The following is a 12,747-nucleotide window of genomic DNA, read 5'->3' as shown; positions in this document are numbered from 1 at the left end:
GCTATCTGTCAAATTTCAGCGAGGCAGGCTCCAACGTTTGATACCTCCACGGGCAGGATTCGTGTTGGAGAACATCTTGTAGAGGTGCTTGGATTGCTTTGGAGTAGGCTCGCTGCGTAGCCAATGAAGAGATGAATTATTTGAATCGCGTGCCTCCCAACTCGAGCTCAGGCGTGACATGTCATGCGTCGGTCGATGTTGAACGTTGCCATCATCGTTGTGCAGGGTTGGTGATTCGCACTCGGATTCTGTCGGACCCCTTCGCATCGCGTCTCGGCTGATCGTCATTGTCGGGCAGTGCTCAACTTCCCCACAGACCCGCCCGTGTCTTGGTGTCTGCATATACAGTACCTTAGCCTAACTTCCCACTCCGCGACGCACCCTTTCCACGTTGCACATACTTCAATTATTGATGCGTCTTTGCTTTTGTTTGCCCACCTACACTGATGCTGCCCGCATCTCGAGTAACCTAGCTCCACAGCCCGCAGGGCATAATGGCTGAGGCGCCTCTGGCTACGCCAGCTGCGGCTTCGAAGCCGACCCAGCGAGCACTTGCCGTAGGGCTTCATGAAGCTGCTCTCGACTCGCCAACGTTTCGCGCGACAGCGGCCCATTTCTCCGAGCAGATCGAAGCCGTCGAAAAGTGGCTCAATGGCTACGTCAACTCTACCTCCAAGCTCCTGCACGATATCATCGCCGTGGAAGACACGATCAACTCGTACCTGACAAAGACCATACCGTCCGCCACCGACGGCGTGATAGACAATGACTATACATTCCTAGCCTTGAAGCGCGTGGGGGACGGCTCGCGCGAGTGTTGGATGCAGTTGCTGGGCAGCATGAAGAGGATGGAGACCACCGTCGTGGAGCCCGTTCGCTCATTCCTCGTTGGTGACATGCGCAACTTCAAGGAGATCAAAAAGGTCCTGGAGCAAGCTCAGCGAACGTTCGACATGGCCCTCGCGCGGTACGTGGCGCAGCCCAAGACAAAGGAGGCTTCGCACCTGCGTGAGGATGCCTTCTCCGTCTACGAAGCCCGCAAGGCGTACCTGCAGGCCTCCATGGACTTTTGCCAGCTGGCCCCCCAGGTTCGGTTCACGATGGACAAGGTTCTCGTCAAGGTGTCCGGGGAGATCTGGAAAGAGTTGAAACGTGGCCGAGAGGCGGCAACGGGCGCTACACGACATGAGCGGGACATGGACCGCGTGCGAGGTTGGGCTCGGGAAATGGAGATATCGGAGAGCGTGTTCAGGAGAGAGCTGCAGATCGCTCGGCGCGACCTGGGCGACCAAGCACTTATTGGATGTAAGCCATCTCGCGAGCTCGAAGACTACAGCACATCGACGGTCCCATTCTTGGGGTCCAGGGGCCCAATGAACCTAGAGATGAAAGGGGATGGTGCTGTCATCTCCGAGAAGCAGGGCTGGCTGTACCTGCGCACCCTATCCGGAAAGCCTGCGAGACACAACTGGGTTCGCAGATGGTATTACTGCCGCGATCGGGTCTTTGGTTGGCTCATCCCGGGGCCCCAGGGCGTCCTACAGGGCGACGAAATTGGTGTCCTTCTGTGCAATGCTAAACCCGCCCCCGGCGAGGACAGGCGTTTCTGTTTCGAGGTCAAGACAAAGAGCCAGACAATGATGTTGCAAGCAGAGACGCAGGGCGAGCTGACAGAATGGCTCGAGGTATTTGAGGTCACCAAGAAGAAGGCGTTTGAGGCCACAATGGATCGGGACTCCATCAGCCCGTTTGGAACCACCGATCCCGCGTTTTTCATCTCACCACCAACGGTGCCAGAGTTCTCGGCGCGCATACTGGACACCCCGATGGCTCTAGCGAGCGAAGAGTCTGCTGCTATAGAGAGGGCAGGCACCCTCCCGGTGCCAGGCGCTGACGCTTCGGCATCAAGGTCAAGCTTCGATGTGAACGGTAGCTTGTCCCGCCGATCCATCACGGCCCTCGGCAGGGATCTAGCCCGCGAGGAGGGAGAGAGCGGAAGAGAACATGCGGTGCGGATCATCTCGAAGCTTGATCTGCACCGCAAGGCCACCTTTGGTGCAGGGGCAGAGGCTGCTCTGGCCGGATCTTCAGGGGCTGCTGGTGGTCTTGCCAGCGTGATCGCGGCAAGCCATAACCTGCTGCCGGGTCACCCCAACTCGGCCCTTGGCTCCAAGTCGAAGAACAGCTTGCTCCCGTCGCTAGACAGCAATCCCGGAACACTCGCGCCACTCACACTCGCCAAGCCTCCGGCCATCACCAACCTGAGTCGCACTGCCGTGCTCACAGCCGCTCAGCGCGACGCAAGGCAGGTAACCGACAAGCTGCCCCCTTCTGTGCTAGCCAATTATTGGGGCACCAACGCCTGGGGCGTGGTGAATACGCCGCCGCCAGAGCCAGTGCTGCACCGGTTCAGCGATGATGATCCTGTGGGGGTGGTGGTTTCACCAGACAATGTGCAAACGCCCCTGATTGAGTCCATGCAGAAGAAGCAGACGCAAGACTCACTACCTCATAACTATCCGCCCGAGTTGCGAGCTCAGCATGCTCAGTTCCGTCTCCTGTTCCCGACTGCGCCTCCGGAGGAAAAGCTCGTGCTGGTCTTTAGAGCCGCATGGTCCAGCACAGCGTCATCGGCCGAGTCACTGGGCCACTCCCTAGCGGGCGATGGACGGATCTTTGTTACGCCCGATCACATGTACTTTTACGGCCAGCAGATAGGTCTGGTCACGGCATACACCCTGCCCCTTGATATGATATCCGAAGTGACAGCCTCACCTGGCAAAGAGGTTGACTTCATCTTCCTACACTTTGGTCAAGATACCAATGACACTGGGTACGCCAAGATCACGCTCAAGATCTTCTTGGATGACTTGCGTGTGCTCCACACACGCCTCAACATGCTCATCGACGACTTGCAGGCTGAGGAGCCAATGGACACGGAGGCCATCATCACTGCACTCATCAATGTGGAAAGAGAAGGACAGGAGAGGCCAAGCCCATCGGCAGAGAGCTGGGAGGAGATTCCGTCGAATACACCGTACGATGATGGTACCCCAGGGGGCAGCAATGCGATGAGCAGGTCTTTTGAAGGTAGCCCACGGCTTCAGCCTTCCGGGTCTCGCTTGGCCATACCTTCCAAAGTACAATTGCCGACGCATGCCATCGTATACGAACCAGAAGACATGCACGAAATGGCGGCCGAGCGACACTTTGAGATCAGCGCAAAGTCGTGCTTCCACGTTCTGTTCGGAGACAAGAGCTTTGTCTTCCCGAAGCTATACTTTGAACACCGCGCCCAGCAGATCGCGCAAGGACCCTGGATTCTGGTGGACCAGGGGCGGATGCGACGTGAGTTCCAGTTCAAGGTTGATCACACAGATCTCTTGGGCAGAACGAAGACAGTGGAGGTCACAGACCACCAGACCATTGACATGCACAGCGAGCATGTTACTTACGTCGTGACGCACGTCAAGACGGCGTGGCATCTTCCTCACCACCAGCACTTCAAGCTGATTACCAAGATTGTTATCACGTTTGTGGCCAAGTCAAAATGTAGACTCGCCGTCTATGTTCGGATCGATTGGTCCAAGACACCTGCGCTGTCGAAGAATCTCATTGAGCGACAGGCGCTCCACGACGTTTCGAGTGACGCCATGGAGTTGGCAGAATTGGTCACGGACCAGGTCCGCAAGCTGGGTGCGCGAAGCCGAACCAACAGGGCCATCCAGGTGTACGGCCACGTCGGGCATCAGACGCAAATGGTAATTTTCTCGCCAGCAGCGTCTGATGCGAGCAGGAAGCAGACGACCAAAACGCGAACCCTGACCGCCCTGGTCTGGGAGACAGTGCGCTCCTTTGGCGAGAGTGCCGTGTCCTCGCTGATCATGTGGGCATTTGCAGGCCTCAGGAAGCTGTTCAAGGTGATGACGGCGCAGCGGCTACTGTTAGCACTGCTTGCGTTGAGCACCCTGACCAACATGCTCCTCACGGCCACCGAGACCTCGACGTGGTGGAAGGAGAGGCGTGCTGCAGGCCTGATGCGTAATCTGGGTGTGGGACCAAACACAGTGATGAGCAAGGCCATTTACATCTCGGATCTCGGTGAGGCGTCGGAGAGTAGTCACACCCATGCTTTCCCGCAGAACAGCACCTGCTTCGGCAGCTTCCAGGACATTGTGGCAGCCACGGACATGGACGCCCCTTGGCAAGACGCAGGCTCTGTCTTTGCATCGCCGGCCTCCCGATCGACTGCAAATCGCCTCCGACGCTCGAGGCAACGGCTAGGTACATACCGCCACGACCTTGTCGTAGCGATGCGCGTTGTCAACAGCATCGAGAAGGAGATGCTGCAGTCCGAATGGGAAAACTGGCTGGCTAACGAAGTCTCACTGTGTGAGGACCTGACAGTCGTGCTCAGCAAGGACGAGGAGAAGGCCGGCAAGGCGCGAGATGAGTCTATGCAGAAGGTCTTGGCAGCTATGCCGTCTACCAGGCGGGAGGCACTTATCGAGTGGCGCGACAAGCATTGTGGGAGTTGCCAATTGGATTACAATGAGGTGATGGCGGATCGGATGGCCGCTGGACTGTAGGCTTCCCGTATCACATTCTATGTAGCAAGAATTTTTTGATCGTTTGTCTGCCTCTTTGTACCAAATCACCACTCCACGAAGCATCCAGACAAGGCGTGATGTGCGATCTGAGGTGGCTCATGTGGCGCATGCCGCGGCGCCCGCCGCCAGCCGCGCAGAACGAGCGGGGCGCTATGCGATGCGGAGCATCTTCTCCAGGCGTCGGCTGTCAATCTGTCATTCTGTCAAGACAAGGCAAGTGCCGTCGCGATGATGATCACTGGGCCCTCGACCCCTTGCAACCCGTTGACGTCAGCTTGCTTTTGGACGACTGGAGCGCCGGTTTCTCCAGATTAGGCTCTGAGCTACCCAGTCCCTGCGGATATAATAATGATGATTGCATCCTAAGGTACAAAAGGTAACTTAAGGAGACTCCACCGTTTCGCTTGCTTTCCACTCTGTTCCGCCCTCACTGGCTGCATTATTAATACTGACGTACAGTGGTGTAGCTGTCGCATGCGATTGCACATCGACCCGTCTTGTTTCTTTCCAGAGACCGACAACCTAACTGCTCAGGAAGTAGCAACCCAGAGGCCGCGTGTTCCTGCCCATACGCCCTGCCGTATTGCCACGCAACACCATGGGTGGCACCCACCACGAGGCTTTCACCTCTCTGTGCCCTGTGGACTGGGCCGACGTACCCAAGGACAATCTCAAGCCTTACCTGAACTCCGTGTTCGCCGAAGCTAGCACCGTTGTCGAATCCATTCCCTCCCCGACCTCGAAGGCGAGCAGCAGCTCTGGCAGCTCCAAGAAGGGACGCGCACGCTCCAAGACCGACTCAGCCGTCCTCGAAAACGGTGCGACCCTGCCTGTAGCCACCAGCGGACCAGGCTTCCGCCCCGATCCTGCTACAGTCGAGCAAGCGCTCAAGTTGAAGGACGAGTGGAAGGATGTCAAGGTCAATCCACGCGAGAATCCCTTGGGGATTCAGGTGTACAAGCTCAGTGCCAAGGATGGAAAGGGTGCATGGTTCGCGCGGAGAAGCGTGCACGAGGGGTTGACCTTTGACCAGTGGGTGGCAGGGATGCAGCGAGAGTTCCTAGAGTCAATGAAGGTGGACGAGGGCCATGGCAGTGGTGCCATCAGAGGTCTGGGCGCAGATCAACGAGTCGAGAACCACGAGATCGACGGCGACACACAAATGCAAGGTATGTCTACTCTGAGGACCCGAGGATCACTTCTGTCTTGTTTCTGACGATCACTAGTTTTCCAATTGTCGGCACAATTCCCCGGGCCTACATCGCCTAGAGACTTCATCACATTGCTTCTCACAACCACCTTCCCCCACACGGCATCCGAGCAAGGCCAACCACTGAGACAATTCATGGTGGTTTCGAAACCCGTCACTCATCCCGAGTGCGCACCACGTTCCGGAGTGATTCGAGGTCACTATGAGTCGGTGGAAATCATTAGAGAGGTTCAGGTCGAGACACCCCTTGCTGCGCGGTCTCAGTCTGCCCTAGACCTCCCGAGCGGCCGGAATGCATCGCCAAACACCAAGGCTCACTCGCTGAACTCAGAGGAGGGCGGCGCTGCTCCTGTAGCTATCGAATGGCTGATGGTTACGCGAAGCGACCCCGGCGGCTCTGTCCCACGATTTATGATTGAGAAGGGGACGCCGCCAGGTATCGTCAACGACGCGAAGAAATTCCTTGACTGGGTCACCCGAGAGTCCCTGGGAAGCCGAGTGATCGAAACGAGCGAGTCGGCAGAGCAAGAGAAGGTTTCTGCTCCCAGTACGGCAGCGACAGCAAATATTCAAAACCCTGCTGCGCAGCCCCCTGCCAGGCTTCCCGCCGGCAGCACGCAAACAACTTTAGGTGGCGGTGAGGAGAACGGGGACCCAACGTATGGGCACGGTCTCTACAGTATGATAACCGGCGCTTTCGGTGTCGCGTCCAACGTCGTGTCGGGGAGTCTCAAGGCTTGGAATGGTACCGATAACAGCGAGAAGGAGCCGGAACGTCTAGTCGAATCGGACGACGTTGAAGAAAAATCATCCCTGGATGATGATGCGTCGTCCATTGTCAGCTTTTCCTCAGCTCTGGAGAAGAGGTCGACTAATCAGGAGAACAATGTAGCCAGGGATACCGAGAGCCTCAACCCATCCGAGGATAGATCATCGAGTACACTGCCGCAGCAGAAGGAGCTCCGTCGTCTTGATGAGCGTAGGCGCAAATTAGATGAGAAGGCCAACAAGATGACTGAGCGGGTCGAAAGCCGGCGGACTGGCGACAAAGAGAAGGACGCGGCAGCCCTGGCCAAAATTCGAGAGAAGCATGAGAAGGAAGTAGCCAAGCAGGAAGCCAAGTACCAGCGAGAGCTACGAAAGATTGAAGAGAAGCGGGAGCAGGAGGAGCGCAAGGCCGAGGAGCGCAGGCGCAAAGCTATGGAGAAGGAAGAGCGCTCGAATATCAGCCTTGAGCTGGAAAGAGTCAAGGCCGAAAGGGATATTGCGTTGAAGCAGATTGAGATCCTCACCGCGCAGGTCGGCGAACTGCAAAGGCAGAATACGGCGCTGGTAGCCCAAAGAAGCAGGGCGTCGACTCTGAACAGGAGCGATTCAGCCCCTATTTCATCGGGTACCGTGGGACGGGCCAACACGCCACCCGCGGTTTAAAGGAGGATGAGTTGTTGGTTTGCTGCTCGGAATGATGTTGGACATATACGCACAGACAGCCGCACTTTGCAGCATTTTGTATGGCGCTTAGGATTGGGAATCGTTCAAATATGTCAGTTTATCATGTTTCTGGGAGTGTTTGCAATTTTGACAATAAAATCGGGTTCACAATCTCCAAGGAAAGGATGTTTATGATCTTGAGCTCCCTCTCTGAGCATGGTGAGTATCTCTATTTCTATCCAGTGAATCTATTAGACGTAAAGTAAGCCTTCAGTAACCCATTGATCCCACTCCTCTGATCGTCAGTATTGATGATCGCGGACTGACGGAATGCATCCTGCAGCTCTGCGCTAGCCTTGCCAGACGCAACAAGTACGGAGGATCCAACTAGAATGGTAGAGCATATGGCAAAAACATGAGGCGCTGAGCCCCATCCCAATGGCTCATCACCCTGTTCGAAGAGCAGATGCAGGCGGCGCATACCGCCTACCAGCCAACGGTCGAGCTGTGTGAATGAAGTCTCCGTACCGGCCCAGCTCAAGGTGGTGAAAGTGCTGCTCCATCTCTTCACTTCTCTGACCTCATCAAAGAACAGATTCTGCTCCTCAATGGCAAAGAGAGCGTCATCAAGCTTGAGGGCGTGGTTGATCATGTCCTCTGCTGGCCGCCACGCGGTGCCGTGCCCCTTGGATCCAGTCAACCTTGTCGCAACAATCTCCTCAAACCTGGCAGTGTTGTTGAACGTCTGCGCGAGCCAGTCTAGGAGACGCGTGGCAGCCTCGAGGGGCACAAGGGCCTGTCCATATACGAATTGCGCGGCGGCCGCTGCAAGCTCACGTATCTCATTGTCGTCGTCATTGAGCGCGTCGTAGACGGCAAGAAAAGCTGGTAGATGCTCCTCAGACGTGCAATGGGCAGCGGCAGACTTGAAGAAGAAGAAAAGTCCCTCCGTCGCAGCGTATCGAACGTCGAAACTCTATTGACCATTAGCTTTCGACCTGCACTATGTTGCGGGCTCACTCACCTTGTCCTCAAGACCAGCATCAGCGACCATTCTGCCCCATTGCCAAAGCCCCTCGGACTGAACAACACCGTTGCGTGACAATATGGGGATGATACAGCCACTGGCTCGCAAAACAGCGTTCGACAATAACGGGCTTGTCGGTGCATTGGGCAACGCTGTCCACATCTCCACGAGTCGTTCACTGACGTTGCTCTCATATATCGGCCTCTCGCTAAGAGCATCTGCAAGATTGTCCAACGCAGCAGCTTGCTGTTCGCTGACCGTTGTACTAAGACAAAGGTCGATATATAGCACGCAAAGAGCTGAGTATGTGTCGTCAGCCAGCGACGAAGTCTTCCAGAGCTTGGGGATCAGCTCAATGGAGGCAATGACGCCGTCTGAACCTGGCGATTCGACGACCAAGATTTTTCGAAGCTGCTGTACTGGTTCTGGGCTCTGGTACGCGGCATACGTATCGAATACGGATTTTTGGATCTTGAGAAGCGCGCTGCCTTTGAGGTCTTTCGGCAGCGAGGGACGGAAGCCAAGCGGTATCGACCTGATCAGACTGAAAGACTGCATTTGGTTGAACAGCTCCAAGTACGCTGCTATCACTTCGGGGGAAGATTGGAAACGATCTTCCAGTCTATCATGCTCCAGTAACCCGACGAGCTCAGATAGGTGGGCTGGAAGCACGATTAGCCTTGATTAATTGGCCTGAATCTAGTTGTCTTACCATTAATATGCTCCGGCGCAACCTTGCTGAGTCTCTCAAACACAAACTTCAAGGTTAAAAGCACGCCGTGAACGTGGTTCTGGACGTGTGAGCTAGGGTCTGCGAGGGCGACCTTCAGCAAGGTCCTCAAAGCTCGAAGCCACCCATCGTGCAAGTAACACGAGCAGAGCGTACGAGCGGCCATCTCTCGCACGTGCCATACCGGATCGGCAAGATACTTGGCGACAAGGTCTTGTAGCTTCTCTCGGAGGGCCTCTGGCGGTCCGGCTCGTCGAATAATGTCAAGAGCCGGAAAGACAGCCTCGGCTCCTGATGTGTCCAACGTTGCGGGTGCCTCTGCGTTCTTCTCGCCCGACTCGAGAAGGTCCACAAGAACATCCACCAAAGCTGGGTATTTGTGGTAGGGGATCCGGTTCGCTTTGCCGTCCCATCCAGCCTCAATCATGGACTTGCTCTCGTGGTGACCGAAGAGCATATTGAGCAGACTTCTCAGCAGGATCAAGCCGCAATTGCGAATGGCCCATACTTCGGAACGGAGACCGTTGGCTGCCAGCTGAAGCGCCGGGGTGAGGTATTTCTCTGATTTGTTGCCGAGCGCAGTCAGGAGAGAGTTTCGGAAAATGTCCTTGATGGAGTTGTAGGCGTGCACTTGCGGCAAATTTGACGCATCAGTCTCGCGTACTCTAGCCTCCACGCTAGCTATATCAAAGAGTTTTTCAATGACTTGCTCGAACGAAGGGCTGGCGGCGTTGGCGGAGAGAATGCCAGTGATGAGCGAGGGAATACCGGCTGATCTGCGAGTCGTTGAGACTTGGCCATAAATCGATTCTAATGTGCCCTTTAACGTGGTCAGCGCTGTTCAGCATGCAGCAGACTTGTCAGTGAGCTCATACCTTGTACCATTGGCACAGGAGCTGTTCCCCTTTGGATTTCGACATGGCTTCAACAAATTTGATTTGCTGACAGCAGGAGGTGAAGGTGTTGGCTACCGTGGAGAATGCGCCACGGTGTCTCAGTGTTGCCAGCTGCTCAAAAGTAAGGTCCCCAATCCGTTCAAAGATCTCAACGGATGGACTAATGAGCTGGCTGTTGGCATGATTCTTGGTTGTTAAAATGATCGTTTTCAAGAGATTGCTATCACAGAGTCAGCAAGCACGGACTAGTCGCAGGAAAAGAAAACACTCACCTCGCCTCGTGAACTGCACGGAAACTGTAGCTGAGTACATCCTTGGTGTCCAATCCTTCTAAAGCCTCCATTTCCTCGGGCAAGTAGCCTTCGGGCGAGTCGTCGCAGAGAATGCTACGGACAGCTTGCCATATCCGTGAGCAGCATTGGACTGCCTGGCTCTGGAGGGATTTGACAGCTTCGAGCTCCTTTGGGTCGAATGTTGTCTCGCTGACTATTTGCCAAACGCAACATAGTGAAGCAAAGTGACTGTGGGCCGGCGCACCTAAGACGGCCTGTCCGAGATCAGCTTCAGCAGCCAAGAGACGGTCCTCCAGCTCCGCGAGGAGGCGTGAAAGCACGGCCACCCGTTCATCGCCGCTGCTGGAAAACTTGTACAGAAGTTGACTGGCTCTGGCTGCACCGTCGGAATGATCAGCCCTGGACGTACGATGCGCCACTTCGAGTGAGCGCTTCAGCTGCACGCGCAAATCGTCCGTTCGGGACTGGGATGTCGTGAGTCGGAACTTGCGATACTTGTCGTTGCCGTGAAGCGACTTGATGGCTGCTGCTGCGTACTCGCGTACATCGTCGAAAGGATCCATGACCAGATCAAATAGCGCGCGAGCCCACGACGATCCAAACATATCGTATATTAGCTCCTGGTCTTCTTCTGTCTCCCATCCCTTGTTGGGATCGGCCTCCATTCGCAAAATAAACGACAGAGCCTTCAGTGACCCATAGTGCCTTTGGTATGAAGAAGTGGGAGCGAGCTCTGTGCGGAGAAAGTCATTGTACCAACGCAGGAACTGCACATGCTCTTCCAAACACTGCACCAGTTGGCTTTCCGGCAAGTATATGAGGTTCGTATGGTACATGATGGGCTGAACGATTGTGTTCCGTTCATTACTTTCAGACGTGGCATTGGCGGCCTCTTGTAGTTTCTTCGCCTTGGCTCGAGCCCGTGGTATGCTGCGCTTAAGTGTAGCGATGGCGCCCCTGACCCTCCGGTACATGTCTCTGGCGCGAGCCATAACATTGACTCGAAACTTGGGATCTGAGTCAGCGAAGTATGTGCCTAAGTGCTGTCGCAAAAGCCCGAGGGCAGTCGTAGAGTAGGGTTTGGTCGTGGACGGTGAAACTGTCAACAAAGAATACGCCAAAGAGCGAACTTCCTGTGCTGGATGGGACAGCACGTTGCTCAAGATTTCTTCACGGAGAATCACAGGAGCTTTCTCATCGGCAACATCACGTTCTGAGCTTGCAGCTAACTTCGTGTTAGTGAAGTGATGATCGACATTGCGAGGGCATTACCTGGCTCTTCAACAAACCCGACGCGCTTACCGGTCTCCAAAGCAGCAAGCTGCAAGAGAGTCGGCATGCTCACTTGCTGGTTCAGATCCCATGCTGCGTTGTCGACGTCGCTGACAGCCTTCAGGTATCTCAATGATTCTGCGCGGTCCACCTTGAACATTGGCAGGAAGATGTAGTTTTTGACATCCTCGAGCGCACTGAGATCATCCTGGATGAAGTCTAGCAACCACTGATGGAAGCGACTAGGTTCGATGACCCATTGGCCCTCTCGAGTTCGCAAGACACGATACAAGTTGACGATGAGCTTTCCGGTGACGGGAGAAGTGGTACGCATGCGAGCCCAGTATATGATGTCTGCAAAGAGCCGACGCCACGTCTCCGCCTCGTCAGTAGAACCAGGCAGAGAACGACACTTGACATGGGTGTCGCGGAGGTCCTCCAAGGTGAAAACGTTCTTGGCAAGAAAGTGATCGATTGTCTTGATGGCGGATTTGACGACGGGCTTTGTGGATTTCCCTGTTAAAATGGAGATGAGACAGTTCAACAGATCATCTCTAGTCGCTCTGGCCGCTTGAGTGTCTGGGTTTCTCTTGTCAAGTTGGGCAAGGAGGTCCAGAACCAGCTTCATGGACCTATGCTGGTCTGTTTCGTTCCACTCAATGTAGAAGGTAAAGGCCTTCTTGCTCACATCCCCAGAGAAGGCCCATTGCTGCAAGGACGGTGCGTGCGATTTGGAGCATTGCTCAACAAAGCTACACAACCGCAAACACGCATTTCCAGAAGCAGATTTCGTCTGACCTGCCTCTTTGAGAAGGACGTCTAAAGCACACGAGGCGTACCTCACCTCAGTTAACATGGTGAACTTGGGCTTGATTACAGCCGTGACTCACTCAGCTTGGTCCTGGTCTGGCTGCTCTTCAAGCCATTTCAGCACTTCATCTTGCCTCTCTAGCAGATTGGCCGGAGCCAGAGCCTCCTTCTTCTGCATGCTGCCGTGAAGCCCTTCTTTGGAAATGTGTTGCTAGTCGTAAACTTTGAAGTGGGGCCCTGGCTGCGAAGGGATCTGTGATCTTGAGTTCATGACTCCATACATGTGAGCAATATGAACGTCAAGGTTCAACTTAGTATGTGACTTTCTTTCACGATTCACCAGTCTCAGATTGGCCATAACATTGGCACTTTTTAATTCAGTAGATCAATGTAGAGCCTGAGGCAAGACTGACAAGAGTAAAGCTCTTGTGAATGCCAGACAGCACCAGAGCAATTTTCACGCTTAAG

At 55.0% G+C, this 12,747-nt stretch overlaps 3 protein-coding genes across 3 annotated transcripts; 2 read left to right on the top strand and 1 right to left on the bottom strand.

The window, feature by feature from the left end:
• Positions 1–494: 494 nt before the first annotated feature.
• On the top strand, positions 495–4,589 carry J7T54_006088 (uncharacterized protein; the record flags this gene model as incomplete). The annotated part of the gene is made up of 1 exon (XM_051503653.1): positions 495–4,589. One exon carries the CDS (start codon positions 495–497, stop codon positions 4,587–4,589), a length of 4,095 nt encoding a protein of 1,364 aa, XP_051366605.1.
• Positions 4,590–5,208: 619 nt separating this feature from the next.
• On the top strand, positions 5,209–7,251 carry J7T54_006087 (uncharacterized protein; the record flags this gene model as incomplete). Its single annotated transcript, XM_051503642.1, has 2 exons — positions 5,209–5,779; positions 5,837–7,251. 2 exons carry the CDS (start codon positions 5,209–5,211, stop codon positions 7,249–7,251), a joined length of 1,986 nt encoding a protein of 661 aa, XP_051366604.1.
• Positions 7,252–7,486: 235 nt separating this feature from the next.
• Positions 7,487–12,457, bottom strand: J7T54_006086 (uncharacterized protein; the record flags this gene model as incomplete). The annotated part of the gene is made up of 9 exons (XM_051503631.1): positions 7,487–8,227; positions 8,276–8,940; positions 8,991–9,089; positions 9,165–9,828; positions 9,884–10,124; positions 10,177–10,390; positions 10,442–11,233; positions 11,500–12,221; positions 12,360–12,457. 9 exons carry the CDS (start codon positions 12,455–12,457, stop codon positions 7,487–7,489), a joined length of 4,236 nt encoding a protein of 1,411 aa, XP_051366603.1.
• Between the last annotated feature and the right edge of the window lie 290 nt (positions 12,458–12,747).

Source organism: Emericellopsis cladophorae, assembly GCF_022114955.1.
Source record: "Emericellopsis cladophorae strain MUM 19.33 chromosome Unknown NODE_1_length_1489480_cov_119_871856, whole genome shotgun sequence".
In the NCBI taxonomy this organism is placed as follows: domain Eukaryota; kingdom Fungi; phylum Ascomycota; class Sordariomycetes; order Hypocreales; family Bionectriaceae; genus Emericellopsis; species Emericellopsis cladophorae.
The sequence above is the reverse complement of the archived record's forward strand: the minus strand, read 5'-3'. Positions and strand labels throughout refer to the sequence as shown.